Here is a 27,908-nt window from a genome sequence, read left to right on the forward strand (position 1 = left end):
ACATCAGCTTTTCCCGGTTCTCAAGCCTGCCAGCTTCAGACTGGACTACACCGTGAGCTCTCCTGGTTCTGAGCCCTCTTGAAACCATCAGTTTTTTTGGGTCTTCTGCTTGCTGAATGCAGACACTGGGAACTGTAAGCCTCCATAACGATATGAGCTAATCTTACCATGAATCTCTTTATGCTCACATATATACACACATATATATGCATATGCACACACATGCATGTATATGCAATCATATGTGTCTTCATGTGTGACAGAACCTCATGGTTCTGTCTCTCTGGGGAACCTGACACACAGCCCAGGTCTTACCCTGCACTGCTGGCTCAAGTTATATGGATGATCAGCCCCCAGGCTGCCAGCACATGTAGGGCCCATGTGGGCAGCACCAGCCCATTCTCTGATCGTTCACCTCTACATCCTTTAGTAAAAGGCAAAAGATTTATACGACCTGAAGAGAAACCAGAGGATTCACCTCTTGAACCTTAGATGCTGTGTGCAAACACCTACTCTGTACCTCCGCTTCTCTACCAGAGCCTTGTACTTGGTACTCATGGAGACAGCAATGAGCCAGCAATGCCACACACCCCATCGCCGTACCTCCAGGTATACAACGGAAGCCGTCTCCCTGGTAGCCAGGTTTGCACTGGCACGTGAAGGATCCTGGGGTGTTGTAGCAGAAGGCATCAGGGTGGCATCGGCTCGGCTGGCATTCATCCACATCTGTAAAACAGCCACCGGGCCCAGGGATGATGAGACTCTTTCAGAATTAGTAGTTTGCACAAGAATTTAAGTCACTTGCTCAAATCTATGTGAACTTGCTTTTGACGGGGGAGCAGTGACTTACAGCTTACTGAACAAGAATTTTCAAAACAATAAATCCCCAATTCTATCCAGTGCATTTACAAACACATTGACATTTACAATTTCATGAAGAATCAAGCTTGCAAAAAGGAAGAAAGGATTCCTTTCCATTATAAAATGATCCTTGCCATCATTAATGAGCTTAGAAAATGGCTTAGTGTTTAGAGACATATTATTTAGTGCTTGACAGCAAAATTTCAGTGATGAGAGAATCCACATGTTCAATAATGAAGAGAAAGTATATTAGAAATGGTCTACTAATGAAGTCTGGAACTTTCAGAAAACTTTTATGGTATACTGCTAAGTAATTCTACAAACCCAGACACCCATGTACTATGTTCATTTGTTGTCTTACCTGAAGTTACATTTAAGAGCACCCTGACAACCAATAATTGGCAGTCATTTATTTATTCAATAAGAGAACTTTGCTCTTAGAGGAGGCCAAGTGAATAAAATATAGATCTTATTAAATAAAAGGATGGACTTTAAGCCCCGTGCATGTGAACACTGTTTGTCTTTTTGTGAAACTCAAACAACATCCTCCATTCCTAGCAGAGAACAGCTGTCTAACTGTGCTGGGTGAGCAAGTCACACAGAATAAAACAGTAGTCGGGGGAAGGCTTAATGTCTACACCAACCAGTACAGCCCCCCAGAAGAAAAGGCATCATTCAAGCAGCCCATCTGCCCAATGCAGTCGACTGAATAAGTCTCTCTTGCATTCGAGGGTGAGTTGGTAACTTGCACACAGTAAGTACCACCCAGGGAACAGCTACACAGCAACCACGCACCTTGGCAGGCTCGGCCATCCCCAGAGAAGCCCGGCAGGCAGGAACAGGTGTAAGAGGAGCCTCCTGTGTAGACACACTGAGCCCGCTGGGGTATGTCACAGTCGTGGAGGCCAGTCACACAGTAATTGATGGGACGCTGGTCCATGATAGCTTCGGAACAAAAGTTGATGCACAGTGTTAGAACAGGTCCCTGAGTGGGCCCACTGCTCTTCCAAACTCCCTCCACACCAATGGTTTTGTCCAGTGGGGCTTTGTAAAGGGGGATCTGCCCAGACCCCAGACCTCCAGGTACCTCTTCAGGTTTCTCCAACATGTGCAGCTCCACTTCCCTCAAGGCTCCTAACCTGCAGGCTCCCTGCAAATCTGACCCTGCCCATTCAACTAATGGGCACTGCAGGATGAACGAAGGGGAAGTCTTAGAGAAGAGACAAAGCCAGGAATCAAAAGATGGTCAGTTGGGGTTTTGCTTTCCTGGTTCCTTCATTTCTGAACCCTGGAAAAGAACTGTGCTCTGACCTGGAACGATCAGATGAGGGGTGGCCAGCCTGGAGATGCTACTGTCCCCCTGACACAGTCCCTGGGAGACCCACGTGGGCAGGTGGAGGCTGGGAAATGAGGCAACAGAAGCCAAGGAAGGAGGCTTCACGAGGAAGAAAGACAAATCAAGGCAAGGAAGTTACTCACGAGGAGAAGAAAAGGGCAGGGCACAGGAGCTCGGGTGCTTTCACACAGCCTCTGGGTACCCGAAATTCTAAAACTAGGCCCGCACTGAATACTTTCCATGGCTTTTCCTGACCCACAGAGGAGGGAGAGCAGAGCACTGGGGGAGGCAAAGCCCGGTGTGGTGTGTACCACAGCCTTTTGCTTAAGCCTGGCCCTCTTCTCGCCATGACATAAGGGCTGGGGCACAGTGTTGCACACTGAACAAAGACACCCAAGTGACGGGTAAGTGAAATTCGAAGTTGGACCATGCCCCATACATCAGGCCAGGATCAGGGCCGGGCCCACTCGGAGGCATCTGTGCCTTCACGTTACAGGGACTTATGGGCAAGCTGAAGCCTGTCTTCCCTCCACAAAAACATGCTTTGCAAGAAAAGAGGAAGTCCCAGGTTTATGGAAAATGCCCAAATATGGCAGTCTGCAAAGCAGCTCCCCCGTGACGGAGACACAACCTCAAAACCCAGGTCACCTGCCTCCCACCCACCTGTCCCAGGATCTCTGTGACTGTGCACGTCACCGCTCCAGCAGCAAAGAGCCTGCTGACCGAGGCTGAGCCAGACGGGATGTAAGTGCTGCCGTTAAAAGTAAGCTCTGGAATCTCCTTCACCTCAAGAAGCAGGGAAGGAAGTGAGGCCAAACACACAGAAAAGGAGCCCAAAACAGGAAAGTCACTTCAACAGAGCTGGAATCTCAACTCTGTGCACAGGGAGCTGGCCCCCTGAGAGCACAGATGTTTGGGTCACAGTCCAAGTATGAGAACGGCCTGTTCCCTCCCGCCCTGGAGACACTGCCGCATCCTGGGACCTCGGCCCCCTCGGCCCCCTCGGCCCCCTCGGCCCCTGGGTTTTAAGACAGAGCAAAGAGCAAGTTTCCCGAGTGCAGCAAGCAGCAAGAAGGGGCAGGGGATGCCTGCTGACACAGCACAGGAGGAATCTGGTTTCAATCGGGAAGGCATGTGGAGTGCAGACGCCCACTCAGCACATGGCCCTCCAGACCTGGAAATCTCTGAGAATCTTGGAACTGAAAATTCTTAGAACCAACAAGGCAAAGCAAAGCCAGAAAAAAAAAAGAGAAAAAAATATAAACAACCTGGCTCCTGCGGTTGGCCTATGAGCAGCACCATCTCCCAAATCATCACTGGCCAAAAGCACCATCAGCCTAATGAATAGCATCCAATTACTTCCAGAAGGCTAAGGAGTTAGGGTTGTAAAACAAAATCCATACATACAATGGTCTCAAATGGAATTCTGCATGTAACTCAGGTACAATTCACTCTATGACAGGTGGTAACACAAAAGTGCCTAGAAGATGGTCCCTCGACATGAATCCCAAGGCTGTGAATAACAAGAAGAAACCTCTAACGGTGATAGTGACTGAAAGGATACTGAAATAGTCACAAGAAGTTTGTAAGAAAGAAGGTTAGGGCTGCTGCTGTGGCTCAGCAGGTTAAGCCACCACCTGCAATGCCCAGCATCCCATATCAGAGCTCAGTTCCAGCCCTGGCTGCTCCTCTTCTCATCTAGCTGCCCTGTAATGCACCTGGGAAGGCCCTGGAAGATGGCCTAGGTACGTAGGTCTGGCTGTAGTATAGCCCAGTCCCAGGTGTTGCGATCATGTGGGGAGTGAAACAGTACATACAAGATCGATCTCTCTCTCTCTCTCTCTCTCTCTCTCTCTGTCTCTTCTGCACCTCTGACTTGTAAATAAATAAATGTTTTTTAAAAAAGAAACAAGGATAAGACAAAAGCTTGTAGCAGGTGGGCTGATGGGGCTCCTGGTCTAGACGACCCCGCCTACTGCTGGTAGCTGTGGCTCCCAGGTTGTTGAGGGCAGGGCTCAGTCTGATTCGCCTTTGTGAGCTGCCCTTCTTGATGGCACATTGGGACCCTTGCGTCTCAGGCAGGATCATCACCTGGGACAACTTTTATTTCCTAGGGGGTGACCTCCTGCACAGGAACAGATGTTTTGACAAGTTACTTGGGGAACTTACCCACACACGTTCCCTGGTCGGAAAACCGGTAGCCCTCCACACACTCGCAGCGGAAGGTGCCTGGGTGGTTGTTGCAGAGAGCGTGGCTGCCACACACTGACGGCTGCTCTACGCATTCATCAATATCTGCAGAAAAGAAAAAAATTCTTCAAATGCAAGCTTTTTAAAAAATCTTCTTCAGGGGCTGGTGCCGTGGCTCACTTGGTTAATCCTCCACCTGCGGCAACGGCATCCCATAGGAACTCTGGGTTCTAGTCCCGGTTGCCCCTCTTCCAGGCCAACTCTCTGCTGTGGCCTGGGAGAGCAGTGCAGGATGGCCCAAGTGCTTGGGCTCTGCACCCGCATGGGAGACCAGGAGGAAGCTCCTGGCTCCTGGCTTCAGATCAGTGCAGCACTGGCCATAGCGGCCATTTGGGGGTGAACCAATGAAAGGAAGATCTTTTTTTTTGTGTCTATCTCTCATACTGTCTATAACTCTACCTCTCAAATAATAATAAAAAAAAACCCTGAGATAGATTAATTTTTTAAAGATTTATTTTTATTTTTATTTTTATTTGACAAGCAGAGTTACAGACGAAGGTAGAGGCAGAGAGAGAGGTCTTCCATCTGCTGGTTCATTCCCCAAATGACCACAAAGGCCAGGGTTGGGCCAGGCTGAAGCCAGGAGTCCAGAGCTTCTTCCAGGTCTCCCATGTGGGTGCTGCGGCCCAAGCACTTGAGCCATCTCCAATGCTTTCCCAGGCATGTTAGCAGGGTGCTGGTTTGGAAGTGCAACGGCCAGGACTCAAACTGAAGCCCAACAGGGATGCTGGTGCTGCAGGCAGCAGCTTTACCTACTACACCATGGCCTCAATAGATGAATATTCAGACAAATTTTTTTCTGTCCAAAAGGAAGTGGAAATAAAGATGTGTGTGTGTGTGTTTGTGTGTGCACATGCATGCATGTGTGTGCACAGGCCCCACATTAGGGAGTGAACCCCAGGCGCTTTTTCTGAGTAAAGGTTGCTTTTTCCCCTCCCTCTCCTGGAGGTCGCTGCTGAGGCTGGGGTCCAGGAAAATGAGTCACTCATCAGTGTGGCAAACTGTGTGGGAAGGACATGGAGACGGTGTCTGGACAGCGAATAAGGTTTCTAAACTTGAGAGCATATTTAAATATGCGATTGTTTGAAAAGAGTACTTTTCTCTAACTACAGTCACCAACAAAAGTTGCCCACTTAAAGCCCAATGGGATTTCTGAATGTTATCTTGAGCTTAATGCCCTCAAAGGGATCTGTTAATCTGTTAGATGGTGAATGAACTAACTAGTAAGAGGATGTCCTTCACAGGAGAACACTACAAGGATCACCACAGGTACTGCAGAGCAAAACCTATGCCTCAGTGTCGGACACAGCTAGGTACAAATCTTCCCTCCTATAGGTACTAACTTCAGTCTTGGGCAAGCTACCTAGACACCCTGCCTCAGTTTCTCCATTGGCAAACAAGCACAATAGTCCTCATCTTGAGGGTCCCTCTGAGGATTCCAGAAAACAGATCACCTGGCGTGTTCCAGACACATAGCGGTAATGACAATGATTAGGGATCCCTCCTACACCCCAGCCACGGTGATGGCTTTGGCTGATTCAGGGAACACGGCCCTCAGATGACAATCAGACTTTGAGGGTTGGTCTGTGGCTGCTGCTGCTGAAAGGCTGAATGAACCAGTCAAGACGTGGAGCTGGCCTGTCATTACTCTGGTTTCCTGTCTGCTGACAGGTTGACATGAACAGTTACCTATACAGGTCTCTTCCATCCCAACCTCAGAGTATACATAGCTCCTGCTGGCATTTCTAAACTCTGAGGTTCTGTGCAGAGGATTTTATAATGGCTGAGATCATACAACTCCCCCCCACCCCGCCATCAGTCCTCTCCCTGACAGTCGGGAGAAACAAAGCCTTATGTGTCCACCTCCATGGCCAGTCAAGCCACTCACTTCATGGGTGAAACAAGCGCCTTGCTGTCTTCTTGGGTGACATAGCACAAGACAAGCATTCTTGCCACATCAGCACCACAGTTTGTTCTGTAACCAGGCAAAAACCCAAACTAAATGGTACTCATCTTTTTGAAATTATACTGGAAACAGAGAGAGAGCGAGCGAGAGCACACCAAGGGTTTCAGACACAAGATCTCAAACTGGCACCACTGGAATGTTCTAGAACCAAGCCATCCCAAAGCAGCCTCAGGCACAAGCTAGAGATGAGGGTGGGAATGAGGGGATTGTCCACCAAGTGTGGACTTTCCAGCTCCATCTGCCAGCTATGAACAGCAACAACACAGGAGAAGAAAGATCATTCCTGTGCCTGCTGTCTCTGCACTGCAACTCTTCAGAGGATGTCCCCGCACGGATGGCTACACATGTTACACAGACTGCAGGGCTTGATGGCCTAGACACAACTGCCAGAACCAAGAGCTCAGAGCAGCAGGCTTACCATCACCAGGGAAACACGTCTAAGCTCCACTCTGCCCTGGGAACTTGGACAGAAAGACAAGTCAAGGGTTACAAGAAAGCTTCTAAGGTGATAGCACTCTTATGTCTGACATCAACAACCACGGGTGAGTCAGAGCTCAAGGTCAATGGGATGAGGGAGTGGATGGCTCCTGAGCACCACCTCCACCTCCATGAAGGCCAATGCACAGAAGTTATCCTGGCAGATACCCTTTTAAAAATTGTTATTTATTCAATAGGAAGACAGACAGAGCACCCATCCACTGGCTAACTTCCCAAATGCCCACATAGTCAGGGCTGTATGAGGTTGAATCCAGGATCCAGAGACTCAATCCAGATGTCCAATGTGGGTGACAGGAACTCAATTACTCGGAGCACCAGACCATCACCACCACACCCCAGGGTCTGCATTAGTGGGAAGCTGGAGTCAGGATCCAGAGCCGGAATCAGAACCCAGACACCCTGATATGGATGTGGGCACTCAACCAGAAACTTACCTGCCAGGCCAAACACCCGCCTCATGGTTGACACCTTTCTTTAGGAACAAGACCCTAGAAACTCCCCACTAGTATCACACAGTATTTGCAGTTTGGAAATTCTTCCTCATGTGTGATTTAACTCTCGTCTCCTAGAAACGGGGGCCAAGACCTTAACCTTTTCTTTAGTGGACCCGTGATAACTTTCTTACAACATACCACAGTATCTGCTTAAAGATGAGTATTCTTATTGTCCAGCAACTGGTCAACTTCTCTAGAAAGAGTTTTCCTTTCACATAATCACTCCCTAATTCAGCTGGAAAACCCTCGAGTATTCTTGTAAGTACTGCTTCCCTTTTTATTATTTCTAGAGTGGCTACTTTGCACATATTTTCAATGACTGTTAAGTCCTGCAATTTGTCTCCTTATGCAAAGGCCAAGATCTTCTCATCATTGACTCATTAAATGCCTTCTACAAACTAGAAAATTATTCAATGAAATGATTCAATTAACCAAAACCATCTCTAGAGACTCCAAGCTGACAGTTCTATGGGAACCATTCCACCATGTACCACAGAGTGAGTCAGAGAGCTCTGGGACTCGACTCAGCATCAGCTCCAAACTACCCTGGGGATTCTCCGGAAGATGTCTATCCAAAGCTATCCCTGTCTTGGATGCCATGTGTTCTTATAGCAGTGCTACATACAATGATTAAAAAAGACTCATCCTCATTCTCCTATAAGATACTTTCCCAGTCAAAAGAACACATGAAGTGGTCTGCTTAATGCAACTTCCTATTAAAAGCCTCATGTCTCAATGCATTAACACTTTGAGGCACGTACCAGTGGCCAAGAACAATGAGTAGGCTGACTGGGACATCCACACATTCCACAGAGCTAACACGCCAGAACAGTCACTAACCCCAGGACAAAAGCAAGTCCACATGCGACCACCTGTGTCCCTGGGAAAGGACATCCAGGGATTTTCCACGACAACAACAGATTACCTAAAAGCCTGGCCAGTTGTGCTTTCTGAAATGAAGCACTCCCTCTATGAAGTACTCTCACACTGGCATGCTCAGAGACCAAAGCAGAATCAGTCCAAAGGGCATGTTTCAACAGGGGCAGGTTGGGGCATCTCCATACTTTATCAGTATTCAGGTGGCCCATCAAGTTGAAGCAGGGGTGATAAGTCTAAGTGAAGCAGCCCCTCTCCAGAATGATGTCTGTCACCATCTTCACAGCCTGGGCAGGTTCCACTTGTGTACACACACACACACACATACACACTGTGTCAAGCTGCTCCAAACTGGTCTGAGTCACTTCAGCCACTGAAGACTGTCTGGCTCTCTGGAGAAATACTGGGAAGCTGATGATACAGGTGAGTAGGGACAATGTCTCTTCCCTGAGCCTCAGGTTAATTCCTACCACATGCACAAAGTTATCAGCAACCTGGTCAATAAGCACACAACCTTTGTCTGTAAGCACAAGTCCCCACCCTCCAACATTTCAGGCAACCCAGTAAGTATCTTACAGGACAGCACGATTCCTTGCAAGCAGGATCTGTCAGGACCTTTCATGTTCAATCAGCGCTTCAAATGCACCATTAGTTGGGAGTGATGGATTGCAGACCAGGACATTATGCCCCAATTCTGAGGCTACTGGGTCTGCCAGGTTCTTTCACTTTACTCAAGCAAGGGTGTAGAGAGCCATCCATCGTTCCGACCAACAACATATGGGTTTACTCCTCATTCCAGCAGGGACACCCACTTCTAGCATTCCTAATGCTCATTAGCGAGCCCTCTGGTGCAGATAAGGTAGTGCTGGTTGAAGGAAGGCCTTCACATCCTCACCCTTGGCAATGGACTAACTGCCCTTTGGTAGTGGATTAAAATGTGATAATGAGCAGAGGAGAAACCCATCTCCATGGAAGTATCTGAAATTAAATTATAAAAAATAAATGCAGGAAGAAAGCAGAGTAATATCAAGGCTTGAATCAGAGACTTGAGTTCAAATGTAACTAACCTGTGGTTCACCTTAATGAACCTGTTTTCCCATATGTAAAAAGAGCAGTCAACTTTACATCTCTTAGGGTGGCCACTGTAAGAATGAAAACAAAAACCAGAAACTAGCAAGCGGGGCTGGGGTTGTGGTGCAGCGGATGAAGCTGCTGCTTGTGATGGATGCCGGCAGCCCATATCAGAGAGCCGGCTGGGGTCCTGGCTGTTCTGCTTCCTATCCAGCTCTCTGATAATGCGCGTGGGAAGGAAGCAGAAGATGGCCCAAGTGCTTGGGCCCTCCACCATGTGGGAGACCAGGATGGAGTTCCTGGATCTTGGCTTTGGCCTAGCCCAGACCTGGCTGTTGTGGCTAGCTGGGGAGTAAACCAGTGCATGGAAGATCTCGATCTGTGTCTTTTCCTCTCTCTCTTTTACTCTGACTTTCAGATAAATAAATAAATCTTCCTTTAAAAAAAAAGAAAATAACAAGAGATGTCAAGGTTATGGAGAAATTAGAACCCTTGTGCACTGTGGTGGGAATATAATATGGTGTAGTCTGGAAAACAATATGGTGGTTCCACAAAAGAAATTAAACCCTTTGATCCAGGAACCCCACTTCTGGGTAAATATTTAAAAGAGCTGAAAGCAGACACTTTAACAGATATTTGCATGCCCACATTTCTAACAGTAATATTTGCAACAGTCAAAAAATGGAAACCACCCACATGGCCATTGATGGATGGATGGATGAACAAAATGTAGCAAATACATATAATGGAATATCATTCAACCTCACAAAGCAAAGAAAATTCCAAGACACACAAAAACACGGTGGAGGGGGGGCCTTGACGACATTATGTTACATGAAACAAGCCAGACACAAAGAGACAAATGCTGAATGTTAAGTAATGTTGGATGACCAAATTCATAGCTATAGGTAGTAGAATGATGGTTTCCAGGGGTTGGGGGAGGGAAGAATGAGTTATGGTTGAATGGGTAGAGTCTATTTTCCCAGATGAAAAGAGTGCTAGAGATGGAAGATGATGATGGTTGCACCATAAAGTGAAAGTACTTAGCACCATTGAACTGCACACTTTAAAGTGGGTGAGATGGAAATTATGTTATGTGCATTTGATCAAAATTAAACATTTTTGAAAAAGAAAGGAACAAATAAATCTATAGCAATAGAATCATTGTAAAATTAGACGAGATGGTATTTGTGAAGAACTTAACACAAACAGAGCTTGGGTAAATCACAGCTCCAATGGAGTGAAGTGTGTGGAAATTCTATTCTGCTGCTTAGCACTGCTGCATTAAATCAGAGGGAAGACAGGGACAATGCCCTAATTTTACAGAGGACACAGCGAGTGCCGGTCGCAAACAATCCAGGCATGGCACCCCTAGCTGTACTTACCCCAACCACACTTCCTCGCCCCAGCACTCTGGTTTATAGAATCTGGATGGTTCCTCCCTGCCCATCTCCCCGGCTCCCCCATGAGCCAGAACCAAAGGCTGTACCATAGCAGGTCTGCCCGTCTCCTCGGAAGCCAATGGAGCACTCGCAGGTGAATTGCGTCCCAGGGCCAGGGCGACAGGCAGCGTTGGTGTCACAGCCATGAGTGCCAATGTAGCAAGGATTCTGAAGGGCATCAGGGGAGCCATCTGTGAAGGCAGAGACATTGGAACCAAATGAGCCTTCGGCAACCATTGCAGGCCTTCTCCTGGCACTGAGAGATACTGTTCAAACTTTGATCAACAATGGGAGTACAGGATAGCCCTGGGGTGGGATCAGAAACACTGTGCCTCTGGCTCCCATCTCTGTTCTTGTAAATAAAGTTTTATTGACAACCAGTCATAACCATTTGCTCACGTGTGGTCCATGGCTGCTTTGTGCTGTGATGACACAATCAAGACATCACGGATGGCAGGCAAAGCCTTCAATAACCACTATCTGGTCCTTTGGGAACAAATGTGCTGACCCCTGGTACCCAGAACCATAGTTGTCAAAGGAGGGAGGTCACCTACCTCCTGCTGCTATTTACAGTAAATTCAAGTTGCTGGAGAAGAGACCTGGGTATGGGGAAGGAACCAACACAGGGGAAAAGGGGAAAGACTTTCAGGCCCAGAGCCCAGTCAGGCAGGAACCCTATACGTGCACAATGTGAAGCCCCACACTGATTCGTCACAAAACTGCTCTAAATGTCGGCTCCTCCCACAGCACCAGCCATGTGCTGTCACACACAGGCAAGAGTTTGCTTTAGGCTCCGTATTATTTAGATTTTCTCAGACCCTTAGCACACCCTTCAAGGTTGAACAGCAGAGTATTTAGAAGCCCATCCAGCAGCCTTTGGATGGAGCACTCCGCCAGGTAACTCCACAGGTGAGCACTGTGCACTTGACCCCACACAGGGTCACAAAAAGACCTTCAGTGACAAGGCCAGAGGCAAGTTGGCTTTCCCAGAATCACAGGTGACCTTTTTCTTGATCAGAAGGTATTTTAGCAGAGTTTTCTTCCATTGCCTGACAGTAGAGCCCAAAACACAGTCTTCAAAAAGCCAGATTATTTAGAATGAGTGAGCCCGGAGAGGACCACGTGCCGGCACCCACACGATGCCGGAGCTGACCGACGCCCTTACCTCTCACAGGCCCGATAGAGTTGCTGAGCGCATAGCGCAGGATCTGCTCCTCCTGGTTGTACAGGACAAACACGCTGTCCACTGAGAGCTGCTGGGTGCTGGCCAGGGCTGGCCGCGAGTCATCGTGGACGCACTCTTGGAAGGTGATGGTCTGACGCCACTGGTAAGTGTAGGTGTGTGACGGGGCAGTGCCGTCTCGCTCGGGCTCGGTCACCGTGTACTCCCGAGTGGAGGAGGAAGTGATCACTGGTGTGCGGCAGGAAGAGGGGGTGAGGCAGGGAGATAAAGATGCGAGAAGCTTATCCAGGGCATTAAAGCCACCAGTGGCAGCCCCTGCCCCTGCTGCTACCAGATGACAGGGCAGAGGGAACAGCTTCACTGAGATGACTTCTCTGTGCCCAGACTCCCTGTCACCTAGGTTCCCACACTATCACTGGTAGTATTCAATTCTTGCTTTTCTCACCCGGGGGCTCCCCATAAGTTCCTGAGACTCCCAGAAGTAAAGAGTGAGATCTGGTGGAAAGAACACACACTTCGAGAGAGTACACTGGACTTCACACCTCGAATCCCGCCCAAGTTGTGTAACCAGGAGTCGGTTACTAGCCTCGTTAGCCTCCGCTTCTTTTACAAATGGGTTGGGGTAACATGTGGGATTCAGTCAGGTAACAGGGGTACAACTTCTGGAATCAAGCAAGCCAATGCCAGAGTCAAGATAACCTGCCACTTACTGAGCACGTGCCCTGTGAGTGGCAGTGTGCTCACTGCTGGATGGAGGTTACCTCACAGGATCCAACACAGTGCTAACTGCGTGCCACCTGGACTCAGCAGTTCCATGGTATTTAAAATTGAGACATTAAATGGGTTTCAGCAGCCAATTTTGGGAAACCTAACTAATGCGAAGCTCAACAGAGGGAGAGAGAGACAGTCCACCCCATTCACAAGAGAGCTGCTATTTACTCATGCAACAAAACCTTACTTCCTATTGAAAAAAAAAGTATCAAAGACTCTTTATCCTTCTGTGCTCTGCTGCAGTTAGCTCTATATTAGAAGCATAAAAGCCAGAGGATAAATAAAAGATCAGTATAAGCTGCTCCTGTCCAGCTCCCACGTGCTGGCTGCCAGAAAGGCCATCTGGCTGCAGGCGGGCTGCACACTGGGGTCTGGCTGCTGGTTCCAACCCCATTCCCTGGCTCTCCTCTCTCCCAGAAGGGGAGCTTAGCCAAGCCATGAAGCCCTCATCCTTGGTACAGCCCTGCTGGGCAGCAATTCAGTTAGTAAGAGCTTTTCAAAAGGCCTTATCACCTGACTCATCACTCCTAGGATTGAGGCTTAGAATCAGGCAGAAATGTGGCCAACGTTTACAATGAGGACACTCATTTCAAATCATTATGAGAGGGGAAGGCTGGAAATAACCCAAGCTTTAGAACATAAGAGACCAGTTTCAATAAATAGCCATTCAATACAATTGTATAGATCCTGTTTTAGAAAAAAAAAAAAGAGTTGCTATAGTCTATTTAACAAAAACTATTAAATAGTCAAATTTGATGCTAACTGAAAAGGTTAAGATATAACAAGGTGCGATGATTACAATTTTATTGAAATAAAAATTATGTACCTGACTCTACATCATATAACAGCATGTATCAGGGTTAAATGTGCTGATTTGGATATCTGTACTATGGCCACACAAGAGAATGTCCTTCTTTTTATGAATAATGCATGAAATGTTTAGGGGATGAACCCTCATGATGTCTTACTTTCAAATGACCGGCTGGAGGAGAATATATATATAGGGCAAGAATTGATGAAGAAAATGTGACAAAATGTGAATTAGTGAAGCTGAGTAGACAGCACACAGTAACCCTCTGGGCTGTCTTCAACTCTTCTGGAAGCTTGAAATTATTTGAAGCCAATACCAAATCAAGAATAAATATAGTTTGTAAAAACTACATATAGGTATGTATTGTAGTAATATTATTTTATCTTTAAATGATAGAATGTGTTGGGATGCTTGATACAGACTGAGGTGTGTTTTTGCTCATAAAAGGCTGAAAGGAAAGACACTTAAATGCAATTAACTATTATTTCCACCCAGGTTTTACAGCTCTGAATTACACTTACTTTCTTTTTCACACTAAGTTCTCTACAACAAGCGTCTGCTATGTCTATAATTAGGGGGCAAATGATTGCAACTTGGTGAGGTCCAGTGCATTTCCCTCTAAAACCCTGGAGAGTGCTCCAGCCCTATGAGGCTGCAGTGATGCTCCCTGAGGGTGGCCCTGGGGCTCACCTGAGCTGGAGTAGTGGTAGAGCTCAGTGTAGGGCTCAATGTGCACGGAGGAGCCGAATGGGATCTGTGGCACGCGGCCCTCCAGCTCTGTGTCGATGGTCAGGTGTCCGTGCTCATCGATGCCGCTGAACTGCTGCTTAATGACCAGCTTGCCTGGGTACCCCACGAAGGTCACCTCCGCCTGGCGCGTGAACTCGCCCCCTGGAAAACAAGATCGGCCCTGTCACTCGGCTGTGGCGTGAGCACGCCCTCCTTCCCACCCTCAGCTCACTGGGTGGTGCTGCCAAGACAGGAATATGCAGGGACCTCCTTGGAGGAGGCTTCAGTTTGGCCAATGGATCATGGGATTGCTGACACTGAGGACATCCACGTGGCCCAACTGAGCCAGGCACAGAGGAGAGGAACTGCTTCCCAGCCACAAACCAGCATCTGAGATGGGGGCTCAGGGGTCATGTGGGAAACAGCAGGGGACCCAGGCTGGACTGGAGCTTTGCTAGATCCTGGCTGAGTGATCTTGAATAAATTGCTGAACCCCTCTGAGCCTCTGTTTGCTGGTGATTAAAAAGGGACACAATCTATCTTGTGGAAATTAGAGACAAAGTATGCTGAAATGTGATGGAGTGCTCCACAGATACAGTGCGGTGATAATTATCGAAATAGGTAAGTCCTGGTCAGAATGGACAAGTTGCTCAGGGCAAACCAACACCATTTCCAGAAACCACCGTAGGATCCCATGTGTTTTGTGGGTTCAGGAACTTCCCTCGGTCTGGATGACACAGCAGTCACACACAAGAAAAAATACAAATATCCCCCCTCCACCACCTTTCCATCTTCTCTCTCCCACAATGGTATACTCCCTTTACAGCAGGGGCTGGCAAACTATGGTCCCAGGGCTAATCCTGGCCAACTGCCTGTTTCAGTATTCCCCCTCAATTTAAAGGATCCTTTAAATTTTTCAGTTTTTAAAAGAAAATCCAAAGAATTTTGTTTTGTGACATGTAAAAATCCTACAAAATTTAAATGTCAGGGTTCATTAATAAAGTTTTATCAGAACACAGCCACATTTCTTCATATACATAGGATCTATGGTGGCTTTCTCTGGACTAGGACAGGGTTGAGTGGTTGTAACAGAGGTCATGTAGCCTAAAATATTTAGACAAAGCTTAAAATATTTACTGTCTGGCCCTGCTTAGAGTCACCCAAGTCCCATGCAGACAGCCAGCTGGGACCGCAGGTCCTGGGGGAATTTAGAAGGATCAGCGTCATTCACCAAGATTTGCTATTGCAGGGCCTGTGTGAAGGCTTCCTCTCCCTGGGACCTGCTGAAGCCGATGCACGTTACCAAGCGTCACCAAGAGAAGTTAGGCCACAGTCAAGGCAACAGCAGTGTGCAAAGCCCTGCAGGGAAGAAGCTGGGCTGTGAGTGGGCCTGCAGCAAAGGAAAGAGCATCCTGCTCACCTGAGAGTGCGGATAGGGCTATAACACTCAGAACACACACGCCTGAGGAATAGGGAGAGAAAACACGGGGCCCTAAATGAGTGATTCCTACAGGCAGATTCGGCCTCTTTCAAATATGTTTTCACAGATGCAAGATGCAGGCTCCTCCACTCCAGCTGTTCCCAGGAATGGCCCCAGCGAGTACAAGGGGCCTGGCCCAGGCACAGCCAAGGGAATGCCCCCCATGGGACCTGCCCACATGTCTCTGGAAGACTGAGTTTTCCTTGACAGGGCACCATCCCTAAGAAACTCCCAGGCAATGCCAAGTCCCTAAGACTCTAGTTCCCTTCCCTGAGCAGATGCTGAGGATGCCATGTGTCCATCTCAGAGGTGTTTAGAACAGGAGGCGGGCTCCATAAAGGGAATGAGGGAGCTGTAAGCCCTACGCTCTGGGCTGCGAGGGTGAATGAGCTGAAGTGATTTGATTTGCTGGATTCTTCTAAATCTCAACTGTGAAATCACTTCGTGATCCAAAACACGATTTCAGGCAGCCTCAGTTTGTGTATGTCAGTGACACATCGCTGTGAATTGTACCTGCTCATATTTCCATTCTGTCTCTCTAGACAATAAGGATGCACTGGTAATTCATTTGCAGACAAGCAATTGCTTCCTTTTATTCTCAGGCCCCTCCCCTCCCCCAGTGTGATTTTAATGTTGGATATAAATTACCAGTGATGCTGAACCCATTCTTGAATCCGTCCTGCTCCACGGCAAACATCCATCCAATGATGCCTCCGATGGGGGCCAGAGGGAGCAGAGAGTACCCCACGGTCTCGGGAATGGTGCTGATGGCTGTGTAGGAGCGCCCGTGGTTCATCACCACGTAAGAGTGCAGGTCGGTGTTCTCAAAGACCACGGGCACCTGGCTGGTCCCCACGAAGATCCTCCCTTTCACCTTCCCGTTGACTCGCTGAGGGGAACCTGAGGCACAAATGAAAGCAGGCAGGGATCACTTTCAAAGAAGTGTGACACGTCTGGTAGGACCTGGACCCACACATGGAGAGAGAGAGCCAAGCCGGAGTAGCTGTGCTTCCTGAGAGTTCTCGTGATCCGTGTGCCACGAGCCTTGGAAAGCCCAGCACTCCTACTCTTCCACGTGCCTGCTAACAGACGGCACGAAAGCTGGCTCCACTGGAACTTCAGGGCCATGCGAGAAGTGAGGAGTAGAGCACGTCACCAGGGATCTAGGATGCCAGTGACTGTGGAATCGGTCACTGCTAAGGGTAAAGGGGACAGAAGCACGCATCTTGTTCAACAGCAGGGCTGACTGGATGGCCCTGATGGTGACAGACACACCTCACGCTCTACAAAGCTCTCCCTCCAGGGCTGGGATTGATGGGCTGAGTCCCAAAACCATGTCTTGTGCAAGCCAGGACAGACTGGGAGGACATCACAGGCCACAGGCAGGCCTCTGTCACTGACTGTTCTGCTTAGACAGCTGGGAACGATGTAACCAGACCTAGTATGGCAACTCTAAAAGCTTTCTTAAGGACCAGGCATGTTGTGGTGCAGCAGGCTAAGCTGCCATTTGAGACCTGCATCCCATACTGGAGTGCCTGTTCGGGCCCCGGCTACCCTGCTTCTGATCCAGCTTCCTGCTAATGTGTACCCCTGCAGGTGGTGATGATAGCTTGAGAGCTTGGGTCCGTGCCCGTGGGAGACCTGGAGGCAGTTCTGGGTTTCTGGCTTTCATGTGGTCCCCACCCAGCTGCTGTTGTCTTGCAGGGAGTAAAACAGCAGATCAAAGATCTGTTTCTTCCTTTCAAATAAAGTGAAAATAAATAAATAAAAACTTTTAAAAAGCCTTCTCAATAAACTGACACATAGCATATCTATATAGGATTCATGCTTAAAAATTACATCCATAATGTTAGCATGTACCTGGGGAAAACTGCTTACCGCAGGAACACAAGGCAATACGGTGAATGGTCCTTTTCTGTCACATGCATCTCTATAATGTTTACTTATAATTTAATATACTGATTATTGTCTAATCACAAGAAAATAAGACCTAGAGAAATTAAGTTGCTCTTGTTATATGACCCAGCCATTCTAATTCCAAGGAATACACCCCAGAGAATGGAACACATAAAGCCACACAAAACCTTGTACACATATGCTCTTAGCAGCATTATTCATAATAACTAAAAAGGGAATTAACCCAAGTACTCATCAACTGATGAATGGATAAACAAAATATGGAATATCCACCCATAGGGAAATTATTCCATTAGAAGAAAGAATGAAATACTGACACATGCTAAAACATGGATGAATTCTGAAAACAATATGCCAAGTGAAAGAAACCAGATGCACAAGATTACATGTGGCAGGATTCCTTTTACATGAAATGTCTAGAACAGGAAAAGAGGTAGTGCCAGAGAGTAGAAGAGAAGTTGGCAGGGGCTGGGGAATTTGAGGGAATGAAGAGTGACTGCGAATGAGCACAATGCTTCCTTTGGGGTGATGAAATGAAATGATCGAGATTCGGGGTGGTAGTTACATAACCTGATGAATATATCAAAACCCACCTAACTGTATACTTCAAAAAGTCATGACACTGGTTAAGATGCCACCTCCCATATCGGAGTCCGACTCTGGCTCTTGACTACTACTTCCTGATGAAGCTGTGATGGTTCAAGCAATGGGTTCCTGCCACCCACAGGGGAGACTTGGATTAAGTTCCCAGCTCTTGGCTTCACTCTGGCTCAGCCCTAACCATTGTGGGCATTGTGGGCATTTTGTGTAAATGTACAGTTCTTTCTCTCTGTTTGTCTTGCAAATAAATTTTTTTAAAAAAAATTAAGGTAGGCCTGGTGCCGCAGCTCACTAGGCTAATCCTCCGCCTTGCGGCGCTGGCACACGGGGTTCTAGTCCCGGTCGGGGCGCCGGATTCTGTCCCGGTTGCCCTTCTTCCAGGCCAGCTCTCTGCTGTGGCCAGGGAGTGCAGTGGAGGACGGCCCAAGTCCTTGGGCCCTGCACCCCATGGGAGACCAGGAGAAGCACCTGGCTCCTGCCATCAGATCAGCACGGTGCGCCGGCCGCAGTGCGCCAGCCGTGGCGGCCATTGGAGGGTGAACCAACGGCAAAAAGTAAGACCTTTCTCTCTGTCTCTCTCTCACTGTCCACTCTGTCAAAAAAAAAAAAAAATTAAAGTGAATTACATCTCAAAAAAGCAAAAGGCAAAGAAAGCAGTAAAACAAAGTTCACCTTGGATTGTTTAGGTTTGCTGTAGAATTTAATTCTGTTGATGATCATGTATCTTATTTATCTTCCTAGATTACAAATATACTAGCAGCATAATTTTCATACCCAGCTCCCTCACTTATTCTTGGAAGTCTCCCTCACTTAGTAAGTTCTTGGAAAATTTTATTGAATAACCCTAGACAGATGGGCTTGCACCTGAGGGTCACTCGGGTCTTGCTGACCTTTTTCCGTCTTCCAGAAACTTAGCCCTGTTTATGGGGCTGCTGACAGGCCAGGATACATTCAACCCAGAGACCTTGTGTGCACATTGTGTCATTACACTTGGGAATGCTGTGAAGTTAGCAAGTTAATAGCACAAAAATGCATCCTGTGAACCACTGCAGAAACAAGAAGGAACACCAAGTTCGGGAAACCAAACAAAAATTTTCCACCAAACCTTGAACTAGGAAAAAAAATTTTAAATATCAAGAATCCAACAAATATTTAAACCACAGAACAATTAAAGGGTATAGATACAATGCCAAATATGTGGTTGAACAGTTTGTTGCATCTGAGCTAACCGCCAAACACAAACTGTTCAGCTTTTGAGCTCTTTTATTTGGCGTGCAAAGAGGTAATAGGTTGCTCCTTGAGAAGAAGATTTCGCTGTGGATACTGGAAGGTTTGCACAGGGTGGGAGAAGTAGAGAAAGCCAAGCCTCAAACAAAGATGCAAAGGCACACTGTTCCCCTGGGTGATGTGGTTTGGAACAGAAAACACTTTAAACATGTTGAAAACATCCCCCAGATATGAGAAGCATGCTAAATTTTTTTTCATTACAAAAGGAAGTATTAAAAAATACTCACTTTATCTGATTGTAACCTAGAAGGAAACAAGTTTTTGTTTTTAGCAAATTAAAATGATAACAACTTAACTATAGCTCTGGTAGGGGAAATCTCAAAATCAGGAAACATTCCTCCAATGGAGTTTTATTTAGTTACATTTTGCAAAGCAATGGAAGTTCCCCCATTAAACACACAGGAAAAGTGACTTGTGATGCATCAGACAACTTTTCTGCATATGAAGGGGCAAATGTCCAATATAGTGGGGTTTGGGGTTTTTCATTTGTTTTTTCTTCTGGTATGTGGTTCTGACCTCCCACAGGAAGCTGTAACCAAGGCCCTGTATACTTGTACAGAAAGGATTCTTCTGACCTGCTGAGAACATGAAATCTGGTGTTTCACAATTATCTATCTGTTTTTATTTGGAAGGCAGAAGGGGAGAGAAGGGGAGGAAGAGGGAGAGGGTAGGGGGAGGAGGAGGAAGAGGAAGGGAAGGAGGGGGAGAGAGGTGGAGAAAGAGGGAGAGGGAAGGAGAGGGAGAGAGGGTGAGAGGGAGGGAGAGGGAGAGAGGGCGAGAGGGGGAGAGAGGGGGAGAGAGGAGGAGAGAGGGGGAGAGGGGAGAGAGTGAGAGACTGAGTTAGCTTCCATCCAGTGCCTGGCTCTTTCGAATGCTTGCAGCAGCTTAGATCAAGCCAGGCTGAAGATGGAGTTGGGAACACCATCTGGGTCTCCCATGTGGGTGGCAGGAACCCAAGTACTTGAGACATCACCTGCTGTCTCCCTGGGGTTTATTTTAGCAGGAAGCTGGAATCAATGGAGGCAGGACTTGAACCCAGGCTCTCTGAGATGGGAGGCAGGCATCCCCAGGAGCATCTTAACCACTAGGCCAAAAGCCCACCTAGGATGTGGTCCTTTTGAGGGCAGAGTTTAAAACTAATGTCAGCGTCCAGCCGAATCTATCTTGGAGTTAGCTTCACAACGGGTCTGGTATGGTCTACCACATCCATCCTCCAATTTCAGGGGCCCAAGGAAAGAGAAACACAAGGGGAGACTGGTATACACCTGACCCACAGCCTTCTGGGATGGGAACCAGAGGATGGAACATCTCTGTCTCTCTCTACATCGATGGCTCCACGTCTACAGATCGAACATACACAAGAAAATTACCTTCTGCAACACACTGCTTGCCATTCCCCGTGTAGCCAGCGACACAGCTGCAGCAGAAGCCGGTGGCGTAGTCTCTGCACTCAGCGTGCACTGAGCACTGGTGTCTGTTGTGGGCACACGTCTGGCGGGAGTCTGTGTTGTAGCTGAAAACTGTTACCGAAACACAATGACACACCTGTGAGCAGTCTGGTGGCTCTGGGCCAGCTGGCTTCCTCACCTGGGTGCCCTTGAGCTCTGCAGGAAGTCACCTCAGCTAGGCAAGCCAAGGACCCAGAATCACCACAGCTGACTGAAGTCTACTGCATGGAACCACTTAGCTGCTAATGGGGCTCCATTACTCATACCACAGAGGCAAATAGGTCTAAAGGGAGTTGAGAAATCACAAGGAAGAACTATTAAAAACTGCTGCAATCCAGTGACCTTGGTGAGTGTCTGCCAACAACAGTCTTAAGGTGATGTTCCTGTTATATAGTCAGAAAGTCCAGCTTCCTGCGGTGGGAAGGGGGGAAGGCAGGACCTTAAAGTGTATTTTTAATGATTTCTTTGGTGATAAAACATAAAATCTGCCATTTTAACAACCTGACACTTTATTAAATGCCTCCCCTTTTCCCCAAGGCAAGCTCTTATATTCAGCAAAGAGCATGTCTCCCTATTTTAAGTTTCCCTCTCAGGTTCACTTACTAAAACCATAAAATGCTCATGAGATTTAATAATCCAGAGCAAACTAATCTGGGATGAAGCAGAAAAGTGTAAGTGGAGTGGATTTGAGAGAGAAGAGTGATCCCATGTGTAACCTGGCTATGGAAAGTGAAGAGACAAGTGCATTTCAGGCCCAGGTAGATGCTATTAGCCTTGCACATACAGAAAGGAACTCCCAGTGTGCATTAAGAGGCCTGTGGAGCTGGGAACACTTGGAACCAAGTACATGTGACACTACTGATTGCATAAGCCCCAGCAGTGGGCCCAGCCCTCAGGGGGTCTACTGTGGCCCATGGATCTGTGAGTGACTATTCAACTAACACTGGCGACAGAAGACCCAGCTTACCAATAAACACAGTGAATAACTGGGACAAAGGGAGAGAAGAACGTTTGCCTTAGACATATTTGGGCTCAAATCTAGGCTTTTCTCAGTTTCAACAATACCACCATTAAGTTGTTAGGGCTAGATACGGTCCATTTAACTGTGAATAGCTTCACAGATGAGAATTTCGGAGATCTCTATGGAAGGGTGGGAACGGGATATGAATCAAAACTCAGCATCTGCAAGTAAACACATCCAACACATCTGGGGGAGATCACTCTGAAACCCATGGCAGAATGCTGACAGACACCAGCATCATCCCAGGATACAGGGTGCGTGATGTAAACCTTGCCCCTGTCCTGCCACCAAACGGTGAGTTCTCAGAAGTGAGCGAGCATGCCACACAGGAAAGCACCGCATCTTGTCCCTTGGATACTCAATAAGAATAAGCACCTATGACTACTGCTGAGATGGAACACAGAGGAAAAAAGTGAGTGAGTAATGTGGAGTGGACTGGGGTCTTGTGATTAACTTCCCAGGAAAAGCAATAGAGTCATGGTTAACCTAGTTAAAAATCTGCACCATCCCATTAACATGACTCTTATGGAATTATATGTCAACTTAAAGAGGAAAAAAATAATGAACACACTTTAGCTTGAACATCTCTTCTAAGACCAATTAAAGCATGCTAGGTTTCAAACAATGTGATATGCCGTTCCCCGTTAGAAGAGATCTTTAAGAAAAAGGGAACTGCTTATTTTCTATTTTTGAGACTTTGCAAACAAACTCTGAAACAGAGCTGGGCCTGGGAGGAAAAATAATCAACCATTCTAATTCCAAAACCAAGAGGAAATAAATGTCAAAGATAAGCCGCATAAAAAGCCAAAAGAATTTCTAAAGTGTTGTTTCAGGTGGGTGAATGCATTGCTGATCTCAGAAGTCTGGAATAAGAAAATCTGACTTCCAGAATAATTCTAAATCATGATCCTCTTCAAAGCAGACAGAATGGAAAACAAGGAAACTGGGAAGAGGACACACATTAACAGTCTCCATAACCACAGGTCTCCTCCCACACGGTCACTGGGTTTGTCTGAAGTCATCGACTGACACACAAATCTCTAGCTATGGGAGATCAGCCTCCACTTCCCAAGTTCTCACCCTTACAAGCCACCATACAATGCATCCAGCTGCCACCCCTCCAGCTCCTGTCTGAAAGCCCAGTACCCAAGAACCTTACCGACACCAATGGCCTTACCAACTCCTGTTTCCTCGACTTCATCCACGTCTATGACCTGCGGGTGCTGCTGGGGAAACTTCTCCACTGGCAGCTGGAAAGACCTGGTTCTCTCCGTGGGGGATCCAGGGGATCTCTCGGTAGCCATGTGGCGTGGGGAGAGGACACTGGGCACACTGTATGTGTCAGTGTCACCCCTTCTCGGAGTCCCATAAGGGAAGGATTGGGTGCTAGCATCCGCCAGGCCCAGATGGGCTGTCACTAGGTCATAGTCTTCATCTTCCTCATCGTACTCTGCTCCATCGCTGGGTTCAAGATTCACATCTGCAGGTACCACGCCATTGGCTGTGGCTGGGCTCCCAATCTCAAACACCCAGACACCCTTCTGCCCAGAGTTGCTGCTCCTAGGGGGAAAGACAGACCTTTCTTTGCAAACAGGCCAGCAGCCACAGCCTCCATTAACCAAGATAAAGTCAGCTCTAGGGATCCTTGCCGATCTGAAAGCCATCACCTGCTTCCACCTGTAGCAGGAGCTGGAGGGTGGGAAAGCAGAAGCTTGCCCAGGGCTGTATGGTGAAGCAGTGTCCAGATGGGCACATCACTAGCAAAGGTTCACCTGAAGCCACTCCAGTGTCACCATCAGGACTTAAAATGCAACTTACACTAATCACTGGTTATGTGCCCTACTTGGTGAGCTGAGGCAGTTCGTGGGACTAAGGGTGGCTATGGAACTGAAGTCATTCATTTCCTCCACTATTCTCTTTCCATGACATGGTGTGATATAACAGAAAATACATTGATCTTTGTCCCTGGATCCTGACACAAGGACTCCTTAAACCTTTGGAATCTGCAAAGTGATAAGAGTGGTTTCTGTATACTAATAAGTCAGCTGGTGGTTGGAAGCCCCTAGACAGCTTCAAGATAGAGGCTGGTGGACACAGAGACCAAGTCAGGATTAGAAAGTTGCTAGGTTCAATGCCTCCACCCCCCACCTCGAAGGAGGACAGAGGGCTGAATGGAGATTGAGGTAATCACCAATGGCCAATGATTTAATCAGCCATGCCTAAGTAACGGGGCCGCCATAAAACACCCTAAATGGCAAGGTCTGCAGAATTGCTGGGATGGTGAACACATGGAGGTGCTAAGAGGGTTGTGTCTTCAGGAGCTGATGTGGAAGCTCCACCCTCCCTTCCCCCATACCTTGCCCTAGGCATCCTGTCATTGGCTGTTCCCAAGTTTCATCCTTTATAATAGACTGGCAATAGTATGTGGTGTACTTTCCTGGGTTCTGTGAGCTGTATTAGTAAATTATCCAATAGGAGGACTGGTCATGGAAACCTCTGGTTTGTACCTGGTTAGTCAGAAGTACTCTAACTGCAGAGCTTGCAACAGGCAACTGAAGTGGAGACAGTCTTGTGGGACTTCATCTGTGGGGTTTGTACCAACTCCAAGAAGTCAGTGCCAGAACTGACTGAGCAGTTCGCCACCCAGCTGACTTTGAGAGAATGGGCGAATTTGTTGGTGTGGGCATAAAAGCCCACATGCTTGGTGTAGGAAGTGCTGCGAGTGACCAGTTGTACATGGTTTATTAGAAATCTCAACTCCTTGGGCTGTGGAATCTTGGTAGGTCTCAGTTTACCTTATTGTGATTAAATAGTGTGGTGAAAAGCAAATTATGAAGCCAAAAACTTTTAACTGTAAAATAGAATAACCCTCTTCTCTACTTCTTGCTCCACCATTTTTATTGTTCTTATGGATATGTGAGAGAAGTATTGCTGTATAACTGGAAGTTATATAGAATGATCAGGTTACTCAGTGGGAGATGTTGAGCCAAAACCTCGAGTGGGCTAGGAGATGAGAAGTCAATAAATTCCTGAAAAACAGGATTTCTAGTCAATCTGTCTTTCGAGAACTCATTGAAAGGTAATGGGATATGGGAACTTGCCCCAGTTCATCAGAGCAAACTATTAAATTTTTAGGATATTTGAAAGCCAGTTATTAAACATAGTCATGGCAAAAATTTAAATTTTATTTTAAAGGTGAGACATAACTTAAAATTCACCATGTCCTTATTATTTTACTAGTATCCATGTTCTTGAAGTGAAGTCTATTTTATCTTTATAGTGGGATTACATACACTGGGGCTTTTTTTTTCTCTACTTTTCATTTAGTGACAAGATATAAGCTGCTTAAAATTGGCCATAGTAGGAGAATTTACACCTCAGAAATAGGTAAATGCTATAAATCAGGGCTCCATAAAAGCAGTCATTAAGCAATTATCAGCACATTAATACATAAATGACAGAGGAACATCAGGCCAGGTTTGAGGATATGAAATTGGGAGGTCAGGCTGAATTCCTTGTTTTGTAAAAACAGAGAGGAAAGATTTTAATTTAAAAAACCTAGTCTTGGCTTTTCTCCTTTTGATAAATTTTACAAAATAGGCTGTGAACACTGTTTTATTGAACATAGGTCAACATTATAAAGATGTCTCCCTTAGTCAATGCAGGGTGAAAATGGTTTTCTCAGCCTTGGGTTCATAGCAAGAGACAGAGTTTAATAAAGAAATATATATAAAATTCATTATATGTATATATATAAAGGTTATTTTATATATATGTGTGTGAGTATGTGTGTGTGTGTGTGTGTGTGTGTATATATATATATAGAGAGAGAGAGAGAGAGAGAGACAGACAGACAGACAGACACCGGTACAAACTGTTTTAAATGAGGATATCTAAGAAATAGAATACCTTTTTATTCTAAGAGTATATTCCCTTAAACACATCAGAAAAACAGTACCTCACATTATATAAACTATATGCAAAATTAAAATCCATAGGAACACTTAAGTCATGATCTATAATGTCCATTATATTACCTTTGATAAGACAATAAAGAATAATAGTATTATTAAGGGAAGAATCTACTGGAAAAAAAAAAAACAAAGAGAGCATACTTGGCCAAATTTTCAATTGATTCTCTGTCATTAGCAAATACGTTGAATGCTCCGTCGCTCTTCCATATGAATCCCACTAAACCTTGACTGAATGCAACAATTGCAGGAACTTGGTTCTCATCCTTCTTGGAGAACGCTGTAGAGAACTGCAGGCCATCTTCAGGATAAAGGAAAATGGCATAGGAGCTGGAATCGGAGGAGGCCAGAACAGCCTGGAACGTGTTTCTCTGTGAAGATGAGTTACAAGTCAGTTACTAATGAAAATATCTGCAGATTTTAAGCTGTGCTACACACCAGACTACCTACTAAAAGTACCATAGAGACACAATAGTCTCACCCTATTCTAAAAGTAGTATTTTTTCAGCAAGGCCCACATGTTTGAGGACAGCTCCATTGAAATATCTCTAAGGCTATGTCAACACGAAATTTCCTGATTAATGAATGAAAATCCTCTGTAAAACTGTGACTCTATGAATAACTGAAATAATACAGATGGTTCCTCCCAAGGGTGGAGAAACTTTTTGTTGCCCAGAGCCATGTGGATATTTACAGCATCATTCATGGGTCATACAAAGTTAGCAACTTAAAAATTAGCTGCTGGACACTTACTGAACTTCTTGCAGTTGCCTTGACAAGGCCAGAGCAAATGCTTCTATGAGCCTTTCATGGCCCACCAGCTGGTCACTCCCCACTTTGCTAGATGGTGCCCAAGTCTCATAAAACTTGGAAAATTCTTACCTATAGAATTTGTTTCCATGGCCATTCAACACATTTACTATGAAGCAAATATTTACTGAGCACAACCACAGTTAAGTAGAAAAAACATGACTTCTAGGAGGAAACAGACCTAAATCCACACCTTCGCTCTGCTCATTATTGGTTGTGTGACCTTGGGCATTTTACTGAGCTCTCTACTCCTCAGTTTTTGCCTCTATAAAAGAGAGATAAAACTACCTACTTCCTAGAAATGTCAGGAAGCCTATAAGAAGTAACACGTGAAGGGCCAGACACCAAGAAGGATCCTTTAAATGGCACTAGCTTTACGAGGCAGCATGCATTGCCCTGAGTTCTGCAGAAATGAAGAATAAAGACACATGGCCCCTGCATTGGGGGACCTACAGTCAGGGACGGAAGACTGACACGTAATCAGGACTACAGAGTGCACAACGTGGGGATAGAGTCTGCAGCAGAGCTGTGTGCAAAGTGCTATAGGAGCCTCAGAAGCAAGTGTCTGACTCTGGCTGGAATGGGGGAGGGGGAGGCTAAGGTTGGTCCAGCCCTCATTGAAAGGCTGAGTATGAAGGAACAAACAGGAGTTTGCCACTTGTAGGGGTCAGAGGGATGACTTCCCGAGCAAAATGGATGGCAAGTACAAGACACTGCAGGCTAAAAACAAAGAGGCACCCACAGGGAATTGCAAATAATTCTATATGCTGTTGAAAAAAAGCAGAAGTGGAATCTTTACTTAATATATACTAAATTGATCTTCTGTATATAAAGATAATTGAAAATGGATCTTGATGTGAATGGAATGGGAGAGGGAGCGGGAGATGGGAGGGTTGCTTGTGGGAGGGAAGTTTTGGGTGGGGGGAGAAAGCCACTGTAATCCAAAAGATGTACTTTGGAAATTTATATTTATTAAATAAAAGTTAAAAAAAAGAATTAAAAAATACAGAAGTGGAACACACAAAGCCCCTCCCCCCCATACACACAAGGGCTCAGTACCAAGGGGTTGGACATTCATTACCAAAA

At 46.5% G+C, this 27,908-nt stretch overlaps 1 protein-coding gene across 1 annotated transcript in view; it reads right to left on the reverse strand.

The window, feature by feature from the left end:
• NID1 (nidogen 1) overlaps window positions 1–27,908 on the reverse strand; it is a 78,485-nt gene that overhangs the window by 30,968 nt on the left and 19,609 nt on the right. Inside the window, exons 3-12 of the mRNA XM_070055550.2 lie at window positions 26,157–26,383; window positions 23,219–23,601; window positions 20,943–21,092; window positions 16,417–16,668; window positions 14,250–14,450; window positions 11,960–12,205; window positions 10,842–10,985; window positions 4,367–4,492; window positions 1,657–1,806; window positions 604–726 (exon numbers count right to left, since the gene is read on the reverse strand). Coding sequence (XP_069911651.2) covers window positions 604–726; window positions 1,657–1,806; window positions 4,367–4,492; window positions 10,842–10,985; window positions 11,960–12,205; window positions 14,250–14,450; window positions 16,417–16,668; window positions 20,943–21,092; window positions 23,219–23,601; window positions 26,157–26,383 — 2,002 coding nt within the window. The remainder of the gene's footprint in view (window positions 1–603; window positions 727–1,656; window positions 1,807–4,366; window positions 4,493–10,841; window positions 10,986–11,959; window positions 12,206–14,249; window positions 14,451–16,416; window positions 16,669–20,942; window positions 21,093–23,218; window positions 23,602–26,156; window positions 26,384–27,908) is intronic.

The sequence above is a fragment of the Oryctolagus cuniculus genome, chromosome 13, assembly GCF_051225735.1.
Source record: "Oryctolagus cuniculus isolate XC-2025 breed Fujian yellow rabbit chromosome 13, ASM5122573v1, whole genome shotgun sequence".
NCBI classification, from domain to species: Eukaryota; Metazoa; Chordata; class Mammalia; order Lagomorpha; family Leporidae; genus Oryctolagus; species Oryctolagus cuniculus.